Source organism: Ahaetulla prasina, chromosome 17 (genome assembly GCF_028640845.1).
Source record: "Ahaetulla prasina isolate Xishuangbanna chromosome 17, ASM2864084v1, whole genome shotgun sequence".
In the NCBI taxonomy this organism is placed as follows: domain Eukaryota; kingdom Metazoa; phylum Chordata; class Lepidosauria; order Squamata; family Colubridae; genus Ahaetulla; species Ahaetulla prasina.
Window position 1 is genome coordinate 11,166,950 of NC_080555.1, and position 21,290 is coordinate 11,188,239.

At 45.4% G+C, this 21,290-nt stretch overlaps 1 protein-coding gene across 1 annotated transcript in view; it reads left to right on the plus strand.

The window, feature by feature from the left end:
* ATG2A (autophagy related 2A) overlaps positions 1–21,290 on the plus strand; it is a 113,016-nt gene that overhangs the window by 65,409 nt on the left and 26,317 nt on the right. The window contains 7 exon segments of the mRNA XM_058160071.1: positions 5,345–5,415; positions 7,833–7,909; positions 9,460–9,630; positions 11,840–11,957; positions 15,081–15,289; positions 16,380–16,609; positions 18,599–18,734. Of these exon segments, the coding sequence (XP_058016054.1) occupies positions 5,345–5,415; positions 7,833–7,909; positions 9,460–9,630; positions 11,840–11,957; positions 15,081–15,289; positions 16,380–16,609; positions 18,599–18,734 (1,012 nt within the window).

Genomic DNA, 21,290 nt, shown 5'->3' on the forward strand with positions numbered 1-21,290 from the left:
TTTTGGGGGAAGATAAAAAACTGGCTGGATGAAATACAGCCTGAAAATGACATGAAAACGGCCAAGAAACAGGCCATTTTTGGGCTGTTTGATGGCCAATTTTGGGATTGAAATACAGCCTGAAAATGACATGAAAACGGCCAAGAAACAGGCCATTTTTGGGCTGTTTGATGGCCAATTTTGGGATTGAAATACAGCCTGAAAATGGCCCCAAAGCAGGCATGTGTCTGCCGGCCAGATGCTCTTTGGGTTTGCGGCACTCCCCCGCTCGTGCATGGACGCGTGTTCCAGTTTAGGCACTCGGTGCTGAAAAGGTTCGCCATCACTGGTATCGAGTCTCCTGCTTGAGCAGGGGGGTTAGACTAGATCAGGGGTCTCCAACCTTGGTGTTGTGCCTCGCCCGCCCCCCTCTCCGCAGCCGGGCCCCTCCCATCTCCTGCTATCTCAGCCAGAGACTGATAATGAAGACGAATGGCCTGGCATGCCTCCAGCCCCCAGTCCTGGCACCATGCCCGGACAGACTGAGCAAATAAACCTCCCCCCCACAGCGTGTGAGCATGATGAGCATGAAGCCAGTCACGAGCTAGAATTGCTGGCAGCTGGGCAGGCAGACGAAAGGTGGACAGTTCCACGCTTCCGGAGAATGGAGAGGCGACGTCAGCAGAAGGAAGGGAGGGGCAGGCCTGGATAAGTGCTAAGTCATGGAGCCACACCCCATGGCCTATATAAAGGATCTGCTTTCTGGCATTCCTTGAGTCAGGCGAAGTCTCATCTGGTTGCTGAAGTCACACCTTGGATTCCTGCCTGCCCTGAGGACTCTGACAGGACTTTGGCAAAGCTGCAGAGGCTTCGTGGCCACGCTTGATACGGACTTTCCAGACCCGGCCATCAGAGGAGGAGTGGGACACGACACTTGGCCACTTTAAGCATGGTGGACTTCAACTCCCAGAATCCCTCAGCCAGCTTTGCTGGCTGAGGGATTCTGGGAGTTGAAGTCCTCCAGGCTTAAAGTGGCCAAGGTTGGAGACCCCTGGACTAGATGAGCTACAAGGTCCCTTCCAATTCTGTAATTCTGGTTATTGTGACTTGTACTTGGGTTTCATTCCAGCCTCTTTCCGCCAGCTGCTGCAGTTTTGGGGTGACTTGCGTCCCAGAGAGGACTGCTGTGCTGTGGCTTCCCCCTCTCAACCATTAGAGCTGGCTGGGGAATTCTGGGAGTTGAAGTCCACACCTCTTAATGTTCCCAAGGTTAATAAACATTGCCCCAAGTCTGACCTCCACCTTCTCCTTCACAGGCCTCTCTATTTACCCCTCCGGGTCCTCATCACCGCGGAGACCTTCACCCTCTCCAGTAACATCATCGTGGATACCTCAGTCTTCCTCCTTCGGTGAGTTGTGGGGCTGAGCCCTCCAAATCTCTTGGGGGTGGGGGGGAATGTGGAAACAGAAGGAATCTCAAGGAAGCTGTGAAAAAGAGGCGGATTTTGAGCAGGAATGCAAGGAGCCAGAGGAGAGGAGGGCAGTGGAAATCTATGGGCCGGTCCTTGGGATGGAAGAGCCACCCCTGCTAGCGAAGGCCCACTCTAGCTCGGGATAAAAGGCAGGGGGCGGAGATGAATAGATGTGGCAGCCAGCAATTAAAAAAGCTGCATGCATACCAGGAAAGGCATATTGAATCCAGGATTGGTGCGCCTGTTAGCACACTGCACCTGTTGGATGGCGCCTGTATTTCCTTTCCCTCAAGAAAAGGAATCTTTTCCCTCCCTCACTGGATTCTCAATCTCACCCTGCAAGAGATGGGCGGGCGAACGAATTTTAATGGATAAATAAAAAAATGCTAAGATTAAGAAATTTTGGGGGGAAGATAAAAAACTGGCTGGTTGAAATAACAGGGCAGAAAATAGAAAAAAAAACCAACCCGGAACTATTCCTATTGGGCATTCTGGAAGGGAAAATGGAAAAAAAATATACAATATATCATATTACACATATTGACGGCATGTAGAATTGTAATAGCACAGAATTGGAAACATCCAGATATCTCACCGGATCAAATTATAATAATAATAAAAAAATGAATGTGCAGAAATGGATAGATTATCAATGGAAATGAAGGAGAGGGAAGATACTGAGTGTTATCGAATATGGAATAGATCAGGGGTCTCCAACCTTGACAACTTTAAGACTTGTGGATTTCAACTCCCAGAATTCCTTAGCCAGCTTTGCTGGCTGAGGTATTCTGGGAGTTGAAGTCCACAAGTCTTAAAGTTGCCAAGGTTGGAGACCCCTGGAATAGATGGCATTCCTGGCTGGAGAGTAAGCATAAAACTTAAGGGAGATTTTTGTCATGAGACTGAATTCTGAATAGAGGTTAAGATTGTTTGAATAAGAATGTTGGTTTATAGAGATACTTAGAAGTAGAATCCGTATATAGAGGTTAAATAGGATAAGAGATACCGATGTAGGAAAAGCTGTTACGATTAATGTAATTTTGACGCGTTTGTCTTTGGGTGTTTTATATTTCTTTTTGTTTTTGTGTATTGTGTATTTTAACTTTTGGAAATTTAATATATATGTATGTATGTATGTATGTATGTATGTATGTATGTATGTATGTATGTAGGTCTTTGGTTATTCGGGTTTTCTCCCGCGTAAAATTGGAAGTGTCTTGGCTTTACGCGGGAGAAAACCCGAATAACCAAAACCCGATTTTCTCCTTTACGCGGGAGAAAACCCGAATAACCAAAGACCTACATACAAACACCCGCGAAAACCTCAGAAAACATATATATATATAGGTCTTTGGTTATTCGGGTTTTCTCCCGCATAAAATTGGAAGTGTCTTGGCGACGTTTCGACGAAGTCTCATTCGTCATCTTCAGGCTTCAGCTTCGTGCTTCTGGGAGCAATGTGTGATTGCAGCTGTTTCTTCCTTTTTAACTGCTAGTGGGGGTTTGAACTGATTGGGTGGGAGCTTGGCTGTGCTCTGATTGGATGGGGTTTTGTGCTCTGATTGGCTGGGGTGTGTCCTGTTTGGGTGGGGGCTTGGTTGTGCTCAGATTAGTCTGAGTTGCAGGATTTTGAGCTGGTGAGCTGCATTGCTGTTGTTTGCCTTCGTGTTCGTGTTCGTGGTCGTGCTACATTTTCATAGTGGGTGTCAGTCTGCTACATGTATCCCTCCAATCCATACATGCAGCAGACTGACACCCACTATGAAGATGTGCACGCACCACGGCCAAACAACAGCAATGCAGCTCACCAGCTCAAATCCCCTGCAACTCAAACTAATCTGAGCACAACCAAGCCCCCACCCAAACAGGACACACCCCAGCCAATCAGAGCACAAAACCCCCATCCAATCAGATCACAGCCAAGCTCCCACCCAATCAGTTCAAACCCCACTAGCAGTTAAAGGAAGAAACAGCTGCAATCACACATTGCTCCCAGAAGCACGGTTGAAGCCTGAAGATGACGAATGAGACTTCACAAACATCGCCAAGAGACTTCAATTTTACACGGAGAAAACCCGAATAACTCAAAACCCGATTTTCTCCTTTACGGGAGAAAACCCGAATAACCAAAGACCTACATACAAACACCGAAAACCTCAGAAAACATATATATATATAGGTCTTTGGTTATTCGGGTTTTCTCGCGTAAAATTGGAAGTGTCTTGGCGGCGTTTCGTGAAGTCTCATTCGTCATCTTCAGGCTTCAACCGTGCTTCTGGGAGCAATGTGTGATTGCAGCTGTTTCTTCCTTTTAACTGCTAGTGGGGTTTGAACTGATTGGGTGGGAGCTTGGCTGTGCTCTGATTGGATGGGGTTTTGTGCTCTGATTGGCTGGGGTGTGTCCTGTTTGGGTGGGGGCTTGGTTGTGCTCAGATTAGTCTGAGTTGCAGGGGGATTTTGAGCTGGTGAGCTGCATTGCTGTTGTTTGGCTTCGTGTTCGTGGTGGTGGGTGCTACATTTTCATAGTGGGTGTCAGTCTGCTGCATGTATCCCTCCAATCCATACATGCAGCAGACTGACACCCACTATGAAGATGTGCGACCACGGCCAAACAACAGCAATGCAGCTCACCAGCTCAAATCCTGCAACTCAAACTAATCTGAGCACAACCAAGCCCCCACCCAAACAGGACACACCCCAGCCAATCAGAGCACAAAACCCCCATCCAATCAGATCACAGCCAAGCTCCCACCCAATCAGTTCAAACCCCACTAGCAGTTAAAGGAAGAAACAGCTGCAATCACACATTGCTCCCAGAAGCACGGTTGAAGCCTGAAGATGACGAATGAGACTTCACAAACATCGCCAAGAGACTTCAATTTTACACGGAGAAAACCCGAATAACTCAAAACCCGATTTTCTCCTTTACGGGAGAAAACCCGAATAACCAAAGACCTACATACAAACACCGAAAACCTCAGAAAACATATATATATATAGGTCTTTGGTTATTCGGGTTTTCTCGCGTAAAATTGGAAGTGTCTTGGCGGCGTTTCGTGAAGTCTCATTCGTCATCTTCAGGCTTCAGCTTCGTGCTTCTGGGAGCAATGTGTGATTGCAGCTGTTTCTTCCTTTTTAACTGCTAGTGGGGGTTTGAACTGATTGGGTGGGAGCTTGGCTGTGCTCTGATTGGATGGGGTTTTTTTTGTGCTCTGATTGGCTGGGGGTGTGTCCTGTTTGGGTGGGGGCTTGGTTGTGCTCAGATTAGTCTGAGTTGCAGGGGGATTTGAGCTGGTGAGCTGCATTGCTGTTGTTTGGCTTCGTGTTCGTGTTCGTGGTCGTGCTACATTTTCATAGTGGGTGTCAGTCTGCTACATGTATCCCTCCAATCCATACATGCAGCAGACTGACACCCACTATGAAGATGTGCGACCACGGCCAAACAACAGCAATGCAGCTCACCAGCTCAAATCCTGCAACTCAAACTAATCTGAGCACAACCAAGCCCCCACCCAAACAGGACACACCCCAGCCAATCAGAGCACAAAAAACCCCCCATCCAATCAGATCACAGCCAAGCTCCCACCCAATCAGTTCAAACCCCCACTAGCAGTTAAAAAGGAAGAAACAGCTGCAATCACACATTGCTCCCAGAAGCACGAAGCTGAAGCCTGAAGATGACGAATGAGACTTCGTCAAAACGTCGCCAAGAGACTTCCAATTTTACACGGGAGAAAACCCGAACAACCAAAGACCGACCTACATACATACATACATACATACATACATATATATATATATGTATGTATATATATATATATATATGCACGGGTGCTGAATTTTAAAATAGTTGAAGAGTGGATCCTAACCAAGCCTGCTTGTTCTCCCGCTAGCTTCATTTTGGATAACTCTACTCTGTTCCTCTCCAACAAGTGTGAAGCAGAGACCGGTGACCTGAATAAAGGTACCCCTCCCCTCTTCCCCTCTTCCCCCGCCCCCCGCCTGTGATGGGGATTTTCTTGGGCCAATGGCATGGCTTTTGCAAAAAAAGTTGATAGCCATCAGCCTTAAAACAGGAGAGGTAATACATTATATAACTATAACAGATTATAAAGCCTTAATACGACCACACCTAGAATCCTGCATCTAGTTTTGGTCATCACACTATAAAAAAAGATGTTGAGACTCTAGAAAAAGTGCAGAGAAGAGCAACCAGGATGATGAGGGGACTGGAGGCTAAAACAGATGATGAACGGTTGCAGGAACTGGGCCTGGCTAGTCTAGGGAAGAGAAGGACCAGAGGAGACAGGAGAGCATCTTCCAATATTTGAGGGGCTGCCCCAGAGAGGAGGGGGCCAAAGCCCCCGAAGGCCAGACAAGGAATAATGGATGGAAACTTGACCAATGAGAGATTTAACCTGGAAATAAGGAGGAATTTTCTGACAGTGAGAACAATCAACCCATGGAACAGAAGTTGCCTTCAGATGTTGTGGGAGCTTCATCACTGGAGGCTTTCAAGAAGAGACTGGACTGCCATCTGTCAGAAATGGTGTAGGGTCTCCTGCTTGGGCGGGGGTGGGGGTTGGATTAAATGACCTCCAAAGTCCCTTCCAACTCTGTTAATCTTTTAGAAGGGGCTCAGCTCAGACAACTCTGTATTTTTCATATTATTTTTACTCTTGTTACTTTCTTATTACAGTCTCCAAAGTCACAAAGTTAACGATTTTTCCCAGTTTCCAGGAAAAAATGCCCTTTGCAGACAAGGGTTTTGCTTAAGTTCCACAGCAGGGGGTTAACTTTTAAGATTGGCGGATCTCAACTCGCTGGGGGATTCTGGGAATTGAAGTCCACCACTCTTAAAGCTGCCAAGGGGAGACACCCCCTGATCTACAAATTTGGCTTAAAAACCACCGCAAAACAAGGGCCTCTGGTGACTCAGACTGCTAAGACAGTCTGTTATTAACAGCAGCTGCTTGCAATTACTGCAGGTTCGAGTCCCACCAGGCCCAAGGTCGACTCAGCCTTCCATCCTTTATAAGGTAGGTAAAATGAGGACCCAGATTGTTGGGGGCAATAAAAAGTATATAATATACAAATGGATGAAGACTATTGCTTGACATAGTGTAAGCCGCCCTGAGTCCTCGGAGAAGGGCGGGATATAAATGCAAATAAAAAAAAAAAAGTCACAAAATTGGATGACTTATCGACCATAATTCTGGGCTCGCTTAGCAGTCGTAAGCCGAGGATGGCCAGCAAACTGAAAGTTCTAGGACTTGCAGACGTCTTCTTCCATCACGTTTCTGACTTACTCTGATAAACAAATAATTCCCTCAACACTGTCAAACTATTTACTAAATCTGCACTACTATTAATCTTCTCATTGTTCCCATTACCCATCTCCTCCCACTTAGGACTGTAACTTTGTTGCTTGTATCCTTACGATTTACATTGATATTGTTTCCTGATTGCTTATTTGTACCCTATGACTATCATTAAGAGTTGTACCTTATGATTCTTGATAACGTATCTTTTCTTTTATGTACACTGAGAGCATATGCACCAAGACAAATTCCTTGTGTGTCCAATCACACTTGGCCAATATTCTATTCTGTTCTGTTCTGTTCTGTTCTGTTCTATTCTTCTTTCTTTTTCTTTCTTCTATCATCTATCCATCTCTGTCTGTCTGTCTGTCTATCTCAATCTATCTATCTATCTATCTATCTATCTATCTTCTATCATTTATATCTATCTATCTACAATATCTATCTACAATATCTATCTATCTATCTACCTACCTACCTACCTACCTACCTACCTACCTACCTACCTACCTATCTATCTATCTATCTATCTATCTATCTATCTATCTATCTATCTATCTATCTGATTGCTTATTTGTACCCTATGACTATCATCAAGTGTTGTACCTTATGATTCTTAATGAAGGTATCTTTTCTTTTATGTACACTGAGAGCATATGCACCAAGACAAATTCCTTGTGTGTCCAATCACACTTGGCCAATATAAAATTCTATTCTATTCTATTCATTCCATTCCATTCCATTCTATATATTATTCTCTTCTCTTCTCTTCTCTTCTCTTCTCTTCTCTTCTCTTCTCTTCTCTTCTCTTCTCTTCTATATATTATTCAATTCTATTCCATTCCATTCTATATATTATTCTATTCTACATTCTATTCTATTCTCCATTCCATTCCATTCCATTCCATTCCATTCTATTCTATTCTATTCTATTCTATTCTATTCTATTCTATTCTATTCTATTCTATTCTATTCTATTCTATTCTATTCTATTCTATTCTTACCAAGTGCCGGTTTCATCTTTTAACATAACATAACATAACATTTTCTCTCGGCCTAGATTACGTTTGCGTGGTGGAAGTGGATCTCTTGGAATTAGTCATCACGACATGGAAAGGAGCCACCACTGGCAAGCTGGTATGTTTCCGGAGGCTGTATCTCCAATGTGGGGCCCGTGGGCTCCACGGCTGCCTTGCTTGACTTCCGTCTCCCTGATATTTTTCTCTCTTCAATTCATTCCTTTAAAATAAAAATAAAAATGGGTAACTTGGCAGATAGCCAGGCAAAACCTTGTCTTCAAGCTTTTATTGGCCTATTCTCCAACATACCAGAAGATAGAACAGGAAGCAATGGGTGGAAGCTTTTGAAAGAGCGATCTAATAAGAGAAATTTCCTGACAAAGGAACAGTTGTGGGTGCTCCATTGCTGGAGGTTTTCAAAAATAGCTTAGAGAACCATTTGACCAGGATGGTATAAAGTCTCCTGCCTTGAGGAGGAGGTTGGACTACAAGACCTCCAAGGTCCCTTCCAGCCCTATATGTTCTATATTTTAATGTTAATTTTAAAATGGGTTTCACAGCCAGCATGCTTTAAGAAGGATGGCCTTCTACTTCCAGAATTCCCCAGCCAGCATGCCTTAAGAGGGGTGGGCTTCAACTCCCAGAAATGCCCAGCCAGCATTCTTTTAAGAGGGGCGGACTTCAACTCCCAGAATTCCCCAGCCAGCATTTTTTAAGATGGGAGGACTTCCACTCCCAGAATCCCCCAGCCAGCATGCTTTAAGAGGGGTGGGCTTCAACTCCCAAAAATCCCCAGCCAGCATTCTTTTAAGAGGGGCGGACTTCAACTCCCAGAATTCCCCAGCCAGCATTCTTTTAAGAGGGGCGGACTTCCACTCCCAGAATTCCCCAGCCAGCATGCTTTAAGAGGGGTGGGCTTCAACTCCCAAAAATCCCCAGCCAGCATTCTTTTAAGAGGGGCGGACTTCAACTCCCAGAATTCCCCAGCCAGCATTTTTTAAGATGGGAGGACTTCCACTCCCAGAATTCCCCAGCCAGCATGTTTTAAGATGGGAGGACTTCCACTCCCAGAATTCCCCAGCCAGCATTCTTTAAGATGGGAGGACTTCCACTTCCAGAATTCCCCAGGCAGCATGCTTTAAGATGGGACCAGAATCCCCCAGCCAGCATGCTTTAAGATGGGAGGACTTCAACTCCCACAATTCCCCAGCCAGCATGCTTTAAGAGGGGTGGCCTTCCACTCCCAGAATTCCCCAGCCAGCATGCCTTAAGAAGGATGGACTTCAACTCCCACAATTCCCCAGCCAGCATGCTTTAAGAGGGGTGGCCTTCCACTCCCAGAATCCCCCAGCCAGCATGCTTTAAGATGGGAGGACTTCTACTCCCAGAATCCCCCAGCCAGCATGCTTTAAGAGGGGTGGCCTTCAACTCCCAGAATCCCCCAGCCAGCATGCTTTAAGATGGGAGGACTTCCACTCCCAGAATTCCCCAGCCAGCATCCTTTAAGAAATGTCTGGAATTCTGGGAATTGAAGTCCACACATCTTCCAAGTCTCCAAGGTCAAGCAACACCGTTTCAGTGTATGGTGGAAATCCTGGGGTCTCTGCCGTCCATGTGACCTGCCTTCTATATGTGTGTGTGTGTCTCTCTCTCCTCCCCCTGGGGCAGACCCGGCCCCTCTTTGAGCTCCGCTGCTCCAACAACGTGGTGCACATCCACACTTGCGCCGACTCTTGTGCAGCCCTCGCCAACCTCATCCAGTACGTGGTCAACAAAGGGGACCAGCACCCGCCCCCTCGGCACGACAGCCCCACTGAGATTGCCGGGCAGAAGGTGCAGGTAAGTCCAAAGGGCTGGTTGGGCCGGAGGAGTCTCTGACCAGGTCAAACCAAGGATGTGGATGAGCCCTTTCCTCTCTTCGGTGGTAGAGGGGTTTCTCAATTTACGACCACAAATTGGGGCCAGAATGTCTGCTGCTAAGCAAGATGGTTGTTAAGTAAGCCACGCCCTATCAATTTTACGATCTTTTTTTGCCACGGTTGTTAAGCAAATTCTAATTCCTCCTCCTCCTCCTCCTCCTCCTCCTCCTCTTCTTCTTTTTCTTCCTCCTCCTCTTCTTCTTCTTCTTCTCCTCCTCCTCCTCCTCTTCCTCCTCCTTCCTTTTTCTCCTCCTCCTCTCCTCCTTCCTCCTTCTTCCTCCTCCTCTTCTCCTCCTCCTCTTCCTTCTCCCATTCTTCTTCTTTCTCCTTCTCCTCTCCTCCTTCCTCTTTCTCCTTCTCCTCCTCTTCCTCCTCCTCCTCCTCCTCCTCTTCCTTCTCCCATTCTTCTTCTTTCTCCTTCTCCTCTCCTCCTTCCTCTTTCTCCTCCTCCTCCTTCCTCTTTCTCCTTCTCCTCCTCCTCCTTCCTCTTCCTCCTCCTTCCTCCTCCCAATCTTCTTCTTCTTTCTCCTTCTCCTCTCCTCCTCCTTCTTCTTCTCCTTCTCCTCCTCTTTCCTCCTCCTCCTCCTCCTCTTCCTTCTCCCATTCTTCTTCTTTCTCCTTCTCCCTCTCCTCCTTCCTCTTTCTCCTCCTCCTCCTTCCTCTTTCTCCTTCTCCTCCTCCTCCTTCCTCTTCCTCCTCCTTCCTCCTCCTCCCAATCTTCTTCTTCTTTCTCCTTCTCCCTCTCCTCCACCTCCTCCTCCGCCGACTTTTGGGATCATTTTTTTTGCCAATTTTTTTTTATTTTTTTACAAACATAATAAAAAAAATCATTGAGAAAAAATTATTGGTCAGGTACATCTTTAAACGTATCAAGTTTCACCTAAGTTATAATCTTATACAATGTATTTTCCTTCTTCTTCTTTAAATTCAATTATTTGCACACAATCTGATTATAGAAATAAATCAAATTCAACCCATTCAGGAGAATATTTAAATGAAGTCTAGTCCCCGTGCTTAATTCCCTTCAACATCATTAATAAATACTATTTACATTTTATAATTTCACCACTCTCAGCTTTATATCTATATTACTAATCAGAGGTCATCCTATCTAAAATCTCTTTCTTAAAACTGCCCAGAGATCACATAGACAATTCCATTCTTCCCTCATCTTCCTATGCCTCTAAATCAATAACATATATTTAAAGTGTTCCATCTAATCCATTTTAATAACAAGTAAAACATTTAACATTTGCAAGGATAGTCACTAATTCTTTCCCCCAGTTATTTTCCCAAAATATTAACTGTTTCCTTAGAAGTTTTATCAAATCCTTTCATTTTACTTATTTGCAAAAACAAAAAAGAAAAATTTCTTCTTCAGTATACTAACACTCATTTCCCTCTCATTTCAATTTATTCTAGTATTTTTCCCTCCATTTCCCAAAACCTCAATTATTTTTATCATAATTGTTACTCATATTTTAATATAAATATTAACGTTTTCTAAAATGAATCTCATAACATAACTCTAAAACCAGACATTAGTTCCTTTCAAAAAAATATCGTGCGTCTACATCAGCAGCGCCTTCTCCGTGGGAATAGTCCGCTATTCCATTCTTACTTTCCTTCTTGGCCTTTGAGTTCTTCTTAAATAAGAACTTCCACTTAAATCAATAATCCAAAGACACCATCTAAAAGTCTCTTCTAAAACTGTTGTGTGGTCCCAACGACACCAATCCTCATGGGAATAGTCCAAAGAAAGCTTTTTGACTCTTGCTATTTACCTCTGCCTCTAATTATAAAGGCAGCCATAAGTTCCTTCCAAAAAAAAAATGTCATGTGCCCACACCCACAGAACTTTCTCCATGGGTTAGGGTTAGGGTTTTCGTCTAAAAATTTTTTTGCCTTTGCACATGTCCACCACATGTGACAGTATGTGCCCGATGTGTGATTGCGTTTCCAACATTTGGTGGACATATTTTGGGATATCTTTCCTAACCTTGCCGGTGGCGGATGCCACCTGTAAAACATTTTGTATGGGTTTTCCTTATGAGCAGTCGCCATTGTCAAATTTATAATTTCTATCCTGTCGTACGCATTTTTAAGTGTGGCTTTTTGTCCTCTGCTAGTTATCTGAGAGCCCGGCTTCGCTGCCCACCTGTCCCCCAGCTGAGACGGCGGCCATCAACCAGCGAGACCTCACAGACGCCCTTATGGATACCGAGCGGGGATACCAGGAAATGACCGGTGAGATTGGGGGGGAGCAGGGAGGGGCACGTTCTAGCTTGACTTCAGATGACGCTTCGCAACACCGGTGGCGTTTCCATCTCTGATGGGGTTGAACTATTAAGACAGTGGTTCTCAACCTTTATAGTGCTGCGACCCCTTTAATACAGTTCCCCACAATGTGGCGACCCTAACCGTAAAATTATTTTCGTTTTGAATTTATCGCGCCTGAAGCCGTATTGGCTAGCGATCTGAACTGCTTGTGATTGCCTTGAGGACGGAGGCATTAAAGCGGAGACTCCTCCCCTATTAAGTTTATGGCGCCTGAAGCCAGATTAGGCTAGCGATTGGGAGTGATTGCAGCTGGCTTGAGAGGGAGACGTCAGAGCAAAGATTTCTCTCGTTTTTAATTCATCGCGCCTGAAGCCGAATTTGGCTAGCGATTTGAAGAGCCTGCAGCTGGCTTGTGGAGTCAACCATTGGAGCGCGTTTCTTCGACTCGCAAGTATACTTCCCATATTTCCGATGGTCTTAGGCGACCCCTGGCAAATCGTCATTCGACCCCCAATGGGGTCCCGACCCACAGGTTGAGAACCGCTGTATTAAGAATACTACACTTGATCTTAGCCAAAAGACCTTGGTCTGTATACCAAACGAAGGACCCATTGGGATCCCCATAGCAAAACCACTTACCTTATGTGCGGCCAAAATCTGAAAATAACATTTAATACGGCACAGGACTTAAGCAAAATGGTTCGGTTGAGATTGGCATATGCGGGACTGTCTGGGGTGGATTGCAGGGGTGACGCCAAAATTATCAGGGTTCCAAGTAACATCCCCAACGAAAGAAAACTCCAAAGTTCCTTCAAGTTCCATTTTATTAGAGACCGAAAACTTCCAGGTTTTCCCCACCCAACAGCTGGGCTTGGGAAAGGGGTAGGAAAAAAATCATTTTTTCCCATCTCTGAATATTAGATGCCACATGGCACCATTATTATTTGTCATTTAATCTATCATTTCATGTGAAGTGTAGATCTCATAGCTAAAGCATCCAGCTTAATTTTTTAAATTTTCTTGCTTCTCTTTCCTATTTTTTTTTGTTAACATCTTATCTGAAAGAGAGTTCTGGAGAATTCAAGCATTTGCATATCCTTTTATGGCATTTTGAGTGCAATAAAAATATTTACCCCAACTAAAAATAAATAAATAAATAAATAAATAAATAAATAAAGAAAGAAAGAAAGAAAGAAAGAAAGAAAGAAAGAACAAGTCCCTGCCCAGCACCCACAAGTCCATCACATGGTCCAATCAAAGCACCATTCCAACTGGAGAGGCCTCCCAGTTCCAGCCTTCCAGGTGCAGGGCAAGATGTCCTTGACTCTCTGAGAAAAGAATGTTATTATGACTACATATCACCCATAGTACCATACAATCCCCGCTCCCAGTTTCCCACAGTAGGAAATGTCCCAAGCCTGAAGGCCCCACACAAAAGATGGCTTCCAGGCAGTGGTGGGATTCAAATAATTTAACAACCAGTTCTCTGCCCTAATGACCAGCTGAGTAGGTGTGGCTGGGTGGTCATGTGACCATGTGGGCGTGGCCAACTCAACATCACTCACGTTGATGATGCTTCACCTTAGCTGTTACAATGTAATAAGGGATTAACCACAGAGGCAGTTTCTGTAAGCAGGGAAATAAAGATTAGGCTAGAAACACCACCAGAATGTTATCTTCCTGCCTTCCTTACAGGATTAGCCCTGTAAAGTGGGAAAAAAACCAAAATAAGATTTCTTCCAACAACCGGTTCTCTGAACTGCTTAGAAAGTTAACAACCGGTTCTCCCGAATAGGTGCGAACTGGCTGAATCCCTCCACTGCTTCCAGGCCTGATAGAAATACAATTTTATCGTATTTTGTCTATCGCTTAATTGGATTGTATTTTAATCCAATTTCATTTTAAGTTGTATTTTATTCAGTGGTGGGATCCTTCCGGTTTAACAACCGGTTCGGTGATCGCGTGCTTCACGCACGCCTGCGCGCGCCTGCGACAGACGCATGCTGTGCGCGTGTCTGCAGTTCAACAACAAAAAAAATCACCTTCCGTGTTAGTGCTAGGGAATTAAAACAGCTGAGGCGCAGCAATTCGCTCTGCCATGCTAATCAGCTGCTAATCAATAAAGGTAAGTAAAACGCAGGAGCTGATTCTCGGAGCTACCGGTTCGCTCAAACCTGTCTGAACCGATAGAATCCCACCCCTGATTTTATTCCAATTTCATTTTAAATCGTATTTTATCCCAGTTCCATTTTAAATTGTATTTTATCAAACGTTAGTAGTAATTTGTTTCTGAAACGCTGCACTTTTGAGATGGCCCATGGGCTAATCAAACAATCAATCAATCAATCAATCTGAGGATTTGGGGTGTTTCCTGTCCGTTCTGGGGATTTTGGGGTGTTTCCTGTCCGTTCTGAGGATTTGGGGTGTTTCCTGTCCGTTCTGGGGATTTTGAGGATGTTTCCTGTCTGTTCTGAGGATTTGAGGGGTGTTTCCTGTCCGTTCTGGGGATTTTGAGGATGTTTCCTGTCCGTTCTGGGGATTTTGGGGGTGTTTCCTGTCCGTTCTGAGGATTTTGGGGGTGTTTCCTGTCCGTTCTGAGGATTTGGGGGGTGTTTCCTGTCCGTTCTGGGGATTTTGAGGATGTTTCCTGTCCATTCTGAGGATTTTGGGGGTGTTTCCTGTCCGTTCTGGGGATTTTGAGGTTTCCTGTCCGTTCTGAGGATTTTGGGGGTATTTCCTGTCCGTTCTGAGGATTTGGGGGGTGTTTCCTGTCCGTTCTGAGGATTTTGGGGGTATTTCCTGTCCGTTCTGAGGATTTGGGGGGTGTTTCCTGTCCGTTCTGGGGATTTTGAGGATGTTTCCTGTCCATTCTGAGGATTTTGGGGGTGTTTCCTGTCCGTTCTGGGGATTTTGAGGATGTTTCCTGTCCGTTCTGAGGATTTTGGGGGTGTTTCCTGTCCGTTCTGATTCTGGGGATTTGGGGGGTGTTTCCTGTCCATTCTGAGGATTTGGGGGGGTGCTTCCTGTCCAAGAGAGTGCAGCTTGTGCGAATGCAGCCGCTCAACCCTCTTTCAAATGCTCTTTCCCCAGGGGACTCTGGGATGAGGCGGCAGCCTTCACCCGTCTCAGTGTATCTCTTCCCCGGTGAGAACGGGGCGGCAGGCCAAGGGAAGGCCCCCCCACCCCCAGGGGCCCCAGTGGGCGAGGGTCTCGATTTCAGCCCTTCTGAGGATAGCGAAGGGGAGAGCGAAGCCACGGACGGGTTCTGCATTTTGGACGCTCCGGGAACAGGCATTCCGGTAAGGATTGGGCCGCCTTTGGGGGTCTCCTTCGAGGGTCACAGTGGGGAATCATTTGAGAAAAGTTACGGCAGAGTCAGCACAACAAAGAAGGGAAAGGAAGGGAATAAGAGAAGAGTGGAAAGAAGGGAAGAGAAGAGAAGAATGGAATGGAATGAATAGAATAGAAAACATAGAATGGAATGGAATAAATAGAATAGAATAGGAAAGAGAATATAATAGAATGGAATGGAAAATGGACTAGAATAGAATATAGACAATACAATACAATTACAGAATAGAATTACATAATAGAGTGGAGTGGAGTAGAGTAGAATAGAATATAGAATATAGACAATACAATGCAATACAATTACAGAATAAATTACAGAATGGAATGGAGGGGAGGGGAGGAGAGTAGAGTAGAATAGAGTAGAATAGAAAATATGGAATGGAATGGAATGGAATAAATAGAATAGAAAAGAGAACAGAATGGAATGGAATGGAATAGAAAATAGAGTAGAATATAGACAATATAATACGGAATAATTACAGAATAGAATAGAATAGAATAGAATTACAGAATAGAGTGGAGTGGAGGAGAGTAGAATAGAATTCAGAATATAGAATATAGACAATACAATGCAATACAATAATAGAATAGAATAGAATAGAATAGAATAGAATAGAATAGAATAGAATAGAATAGAATAGAATAGAATAATGGACTGGACTTATCCTATCCTATCCTAAATCCTAATCTTGTAAAGAGGATCGGGTCCCTTTCCTCCCTTGTAAGCCACGTAACCCACGTTGCTCTCGTCTCCGTTCCTCCCTGCGCTGCCTAGGATGAGGATGAGGAGGGGGTGGGCCTTGGTCTTCGCCTGAACCCCCACCTCTCCCCTGCTCTGCCCAGCCTGACTTTGCCCTTCCCCAGTTTCTTCCATAGCCAACGGATCCACTCTCTCGCTCTCTGTCAGCCGTTCCTCTTCCCCTTTGGATTCAGACTCCGAGGCAGGGGCATGGCAAGGAGTCTGTTCCTTGGTTCTGCTATGGCTGGGTCACAACACCCCTCACTCTCCTGGGAAACCCTGCCTTTCTGTCTCTGCAGCCTCGGGATGGGGAACCGGTGGTAACCAAGCTCTTGGAGGGCCCCGTCCACATCCAGGAGGGCCACTTCTCTCGGCCCCTGGGCAGCACGGATTTATTGAAGGCCCCCTCGCACTTCCCGGTGCCGGAGAGCCGAGTCGTGATGCGGGAAATTTCGGTGGTCTGGCATCTCTACGGCGGCAGAGATTTTGGGCCAGGGCGGTCACCTTCCGGACATATGCATTCCCCCAGGTAATTCTTCCCTTCCGGGATCTTTCGTCCGACAATTTTATTTTATTTTATTTTATTTTATTATTTCAAATTTTTTTTTAATTTTTTTTTTAATTTGAAAAGTTTTACAAAAAGAAGTAAGTTTCCCCCACCATCCCCACTCCCTCCAAAACCCCCATCCCCCCCCCAGACTTCCCGGAGCAAACACAAGGTATAGTTCAAAAAACTAACATTCATACATTAAATTTTTAAAGTCTAACACAATTATAATCCTTCTCTTTCGCATATCCTGACTTCCTCCTTTAAAGTCAAAAATTACGTCCTTCATTCAAAGGCAGTCCGATATCTCTTAGTCTGATATCTATTTTGAATACAGTCAAATCCATTTCTTCCATTCGTTTAAATATTTTTCTTGAGTATTGTCTTTCAAAAAGGCTGAGATTTTGGCCATCTCCGCCAAATTGGCAACTTTCAATATCCATTCTTCTATTGTGGGTAGTTCTTTTTTCTTCCAGTACTGTCCTATTAATAATCTTTATTATTTCAATTTTTATACCGCCCTTCTCCCGAAGGACTCAGGGCAGTTTACAGCCAACTAAGAACAACAAATATAAAAATTAAAAACAAATTAAAAAAATTAATTTACATTGGCTGAAAATTCTAAAAACTATTAAAAACCCCCATTAAAAATCTATTAGGCCAGTCCTGCACAATGAAATAAAAGAGTCTTCAACTCACGCCGGAAGGCCCCGGAGGTCAGGGAGTTGGCGTATCCCTGGGGGTAGCTCGTTCTAGAGGGCTGGAGCCCCCGCAGAGAAGGCCCTCCTCCTGGGGGTCGCCAGTCGACATTGTCTGGCCGACGGCACCCTGAGGAGACCCCCTCTGTGGGAGCGCACTGGTCGATGGGAGGCCACCGGTAGCAGCAGGCGGTCCTGTAAGTAACCCGGTCCTAATTTTCTGAGCTAAGTTCGCTTCCCTGTTTTTGAAGATCACTTGAGAAAAAGTTCTCCTTTATACGTGGATCGGTGTTTCTCAACTGCAGATAGCCCTCGACTTAAAACAACTCGTTGAGCGACCATTCAAAGTTACAACAACACTGAAAAAAAAGTGATTTATAGCCGTTTTCCACACTTACGACCGTTGTAACATCCCCAGGGTGACCTGATCAAAATTGGGGTGCTTGGCAACTGACTCATATTTATGACCGTCGTGGCATCCCGGGGTCACGTGATCCCCTTTCGCGACCTTCTGACCAGCCAGAAGTCAGTGGGGGGAAAGCCAGATTCACTTAACAACCATGTTAATAACTGAAGAACCACAGTGATTCACTTAGCGATGGTGGCAAGATGAGAAATATGGGGTGAAATTCGCTTAACCAATGTCTCCCTTAGCAACAGAAATTTTGGGCTCCGTAGTGGTCATAAGTCGAGGACTTACCTGTATAAGATGGGTGGACTTCAACTCCCAGAATTCCACAGTCAGCAAAGGTGGAGAATTCTGGGAGTTTGAAGTCCATCCATCTTACAGCTGCCAACTTTGAAAAAGCTGATGTAGGTGACATTCCCTCATGTTGGCAGGAGATTAAAGGTAAAAATAAAGGTTCCCCTCGCACATACGTGCTAGTCGTTCTCGACTCTAGGGGGCGGTGCTCATCTCCGTTTCAAAGCCGAAGAGCCAGCGCTGTCCGAAGACGTCTCCGTGGTCATGTGGCCGGCATGACTCAATGCCAAAGGCGCTGGGAACACTGTTCCCTTCCCAACCAAAGGTGGTCCCTATTTTTTCTACTTGCATTTTTACGTGCTTTCGAAACTGCTAGGTTGGCAGAAGCTGGGACAAGTAACGGGAGCTCACCCCGTTAAACGGCAGCACTAGGGATTCGAACCGCTGAGCTGCCAACCTTTCGATCAACAAGCTCAACGTCCTAGCCCCTGAGCCACCGCGATTGGCCAGATCTTTTGGGGGATATTAATAACCAACCAATACCTGATCGCCACTTCTTCCCAATTTCAGGACGAAATCAAGCCTTCCCAGCACCCGTTCCTCCCCCTCTCGGTCTTCGGTGCCCAGCCGACCCCAGAGCTCCTGGCGGGCTCAAGGAGGCCCCGGACGCATCCACGACCTGCTGATGGAAATCCAGCTTACAAAGGTGAGACGGGCACGGGCTGCTCTGCAGGGATGGGAAGGGGGTGTTTGGTTCTCAAGAAGCCTTGATTTCCAGTCAGTTTGGGGGCAACCAGAAGAGACAGGCAGCAGCCCCATGTGTATCAGTGGGGAAGAGGGAAGAGAAGAGAAGAGGAGAGGGGAGAGAGAGAAAGGAGAGAGAAGAAAAGAGACAGAGAAAGAAGTGAGAAGAGACAATAGAAGAGAGAGGTTTAGGTTTATTTAATTTCTATACCGCCCTTCTCCCTAAGGACTCAGGGCAGTTTACAGCCAGGATAAAACAACAAAATATAAAAATTAAGAACAAATTTAAAAACAAATATTCGAATTTGGCTAGAAACTGTAAAATCCAATAAGAACCCCATTTAAAACCCATTAGGCCAGTTCTGCACGATGGAATAAAAACGTTTTCAGCTCGCGTCGAAAGGTCCGGAGAACGGGAAGTTGACGGATCCCTGGTGGTAGCTCATTCCAGAGGGTTGGAGCCCCCACAGAGAAGGCCCTCCCCCTGGGGGTCGCCAGCCGACATTGTCTAGCCGACGGCACCCTGAGGAGACCCTCCCTATGGGAGCGCAGTGGTCGATGGGAGGCTATCGGTGGCAGTAGGCGGTCCTGTAAATAACCCGGTCCTATGCCATGGAGCGCTTTAAAGGTGGTAACTAACACCTTGAATTGCACTCGGAAGACCACTGGAAGCCAGTGCAGCCTACGCAGGATAGGTGTTATATGGGAGCCACGTGTCGCTCCCTCTATCACCCGCGTGGCCGCATTCTGCACCAGTTGGAGCCTCCGGGTGCTCTTCAAGGGGAGCCCCGTGAGGAAAAGAGAGAAAGGAGAAAAAGAAGAATACATAAGAGAAGAGTAAGGAGAAGGATACAAAGAAGACAGAGAGGAAGGGGAGGAGAAGAGAGAGGAGATAAGAAAAGCAAGAGAAGAGAAGAAAAAGAAGAGAGAACGGTTGTAAGTCGAGGTTATCTATACAGGTAGTACCTCAACTTACAACAGTTCATTTAGGGACCGTTCAAAAGTTACTACGACACTGAAAAATTTGACTTGATTTTTCACGGTTATGACCGTTGCAGCATCCCTATGGTCATGTCACCAAAATTCGAACGCTTGGCAATGCTTTATGACGGTCGCAGTGTCCCGGGGTCACGTGATCCCCTTTTGCGACCTTCTGACAAGCAAAGTCAATGGCTGAAGCCTGATTCATTTAACAGCCGTGTTACTACTTCAGCAACTGCAGCGATTCACTTAACAAATGGGGCAAAAAAAGTCGTAAAATGGGGCAGGACTCACTGTAACAAATGTCTCACTTAGGCGCATAACTTCTGAAGTCAGTTGTGATCATAAGTCGAGGACTATGTCAGGGTTCCAAGTAATAGACCCCATAGCAAGCAAAACTCCCGAGGCAGGCAGATTCCTCAAAGAATAGCTTTATTGGACATATCATATTGGCGCAGACCTGGTAAAACAGAAGATTCCCGCTGTTTTCACCTAATTAAAAGTTTGTCAAGTTTCTCAAAACAATCAAGTCACTGAGACTAAATTGATTTTAAATCTAATAACAGCAGCAAGATTACTAATAGGACAATACTGGAAGAAAAAAGAAGTACCGTATATACTCGAGTATAAGCCGAGTTTTTCAGCACGTTTTTTGTGCTGAAAAACGTCCCCTCGGCTTATACTCGAGTATATACGGCTTATACTTGAGTTTTTTTTTTTCTTCTTTTTTTCACATTATACCGGATGGTGCAAACTTCGCGGGCTTTTGCATTAGCACGGGGAAGCCCTGCCGGTGCAGTGAGAGGGCGGGGCGGGGGAGCCGCCAGCCTTCTCGGCTGAGGGAGGGAGGCTTTCCCTGACCGGTAGCTGCCTCATTTCCCTCCCTCGGCTTATACTCGAGTCCCCAGTTTACCCCAGTTTTTTGGGGTAAAATTGGGGACCTCGGCTTATACTCGGATCGGCTTATATTCGAGTATATACGGTACCTACAATAGAAGAATGGATATTGAAAGTTGCCAATTTGGCTGAGATGGCGAAGATATCAGCCTTTTTGAAGGACAATACGCAAGAAAGATACTTAAAGGAATGGGAAAAATGGATTGACTATATTCAAAGTAGATATCAGACTAAGAGTTATCAAACTGTTTTTGAATGATTATGATGTATTATTTTTTATTGTTTTTGGGGGAAGTTAAGAATTGATGATTGTAGGGGTATAATTAAGTTGGGACGAACATTTTTTAGCATATGTTTGTTTTATTTTTAACTATACCTTGTGCTCGTTCCGGGAAGTTCGGGGGGGGGGGGAGGGAGGTTGTGAAGGGAGAAGGGAGGGGAGGTGGGGGGAAAGGGGGGGAAAATTTTTCTGTAAAACTTTTTGAATTAAAAAAAACCAAAACAATCAGTCACATGGTCCAATCACAGCACTGTCTGGTTGCCCGGTGACGTCATTCCGCCTTCCTCGGACCAGGTGTGAGAATGACCTTGGTTCCCAAGAGAAAGTAATTTGTTTCGACTACAAAACCCCAGCTCTCTC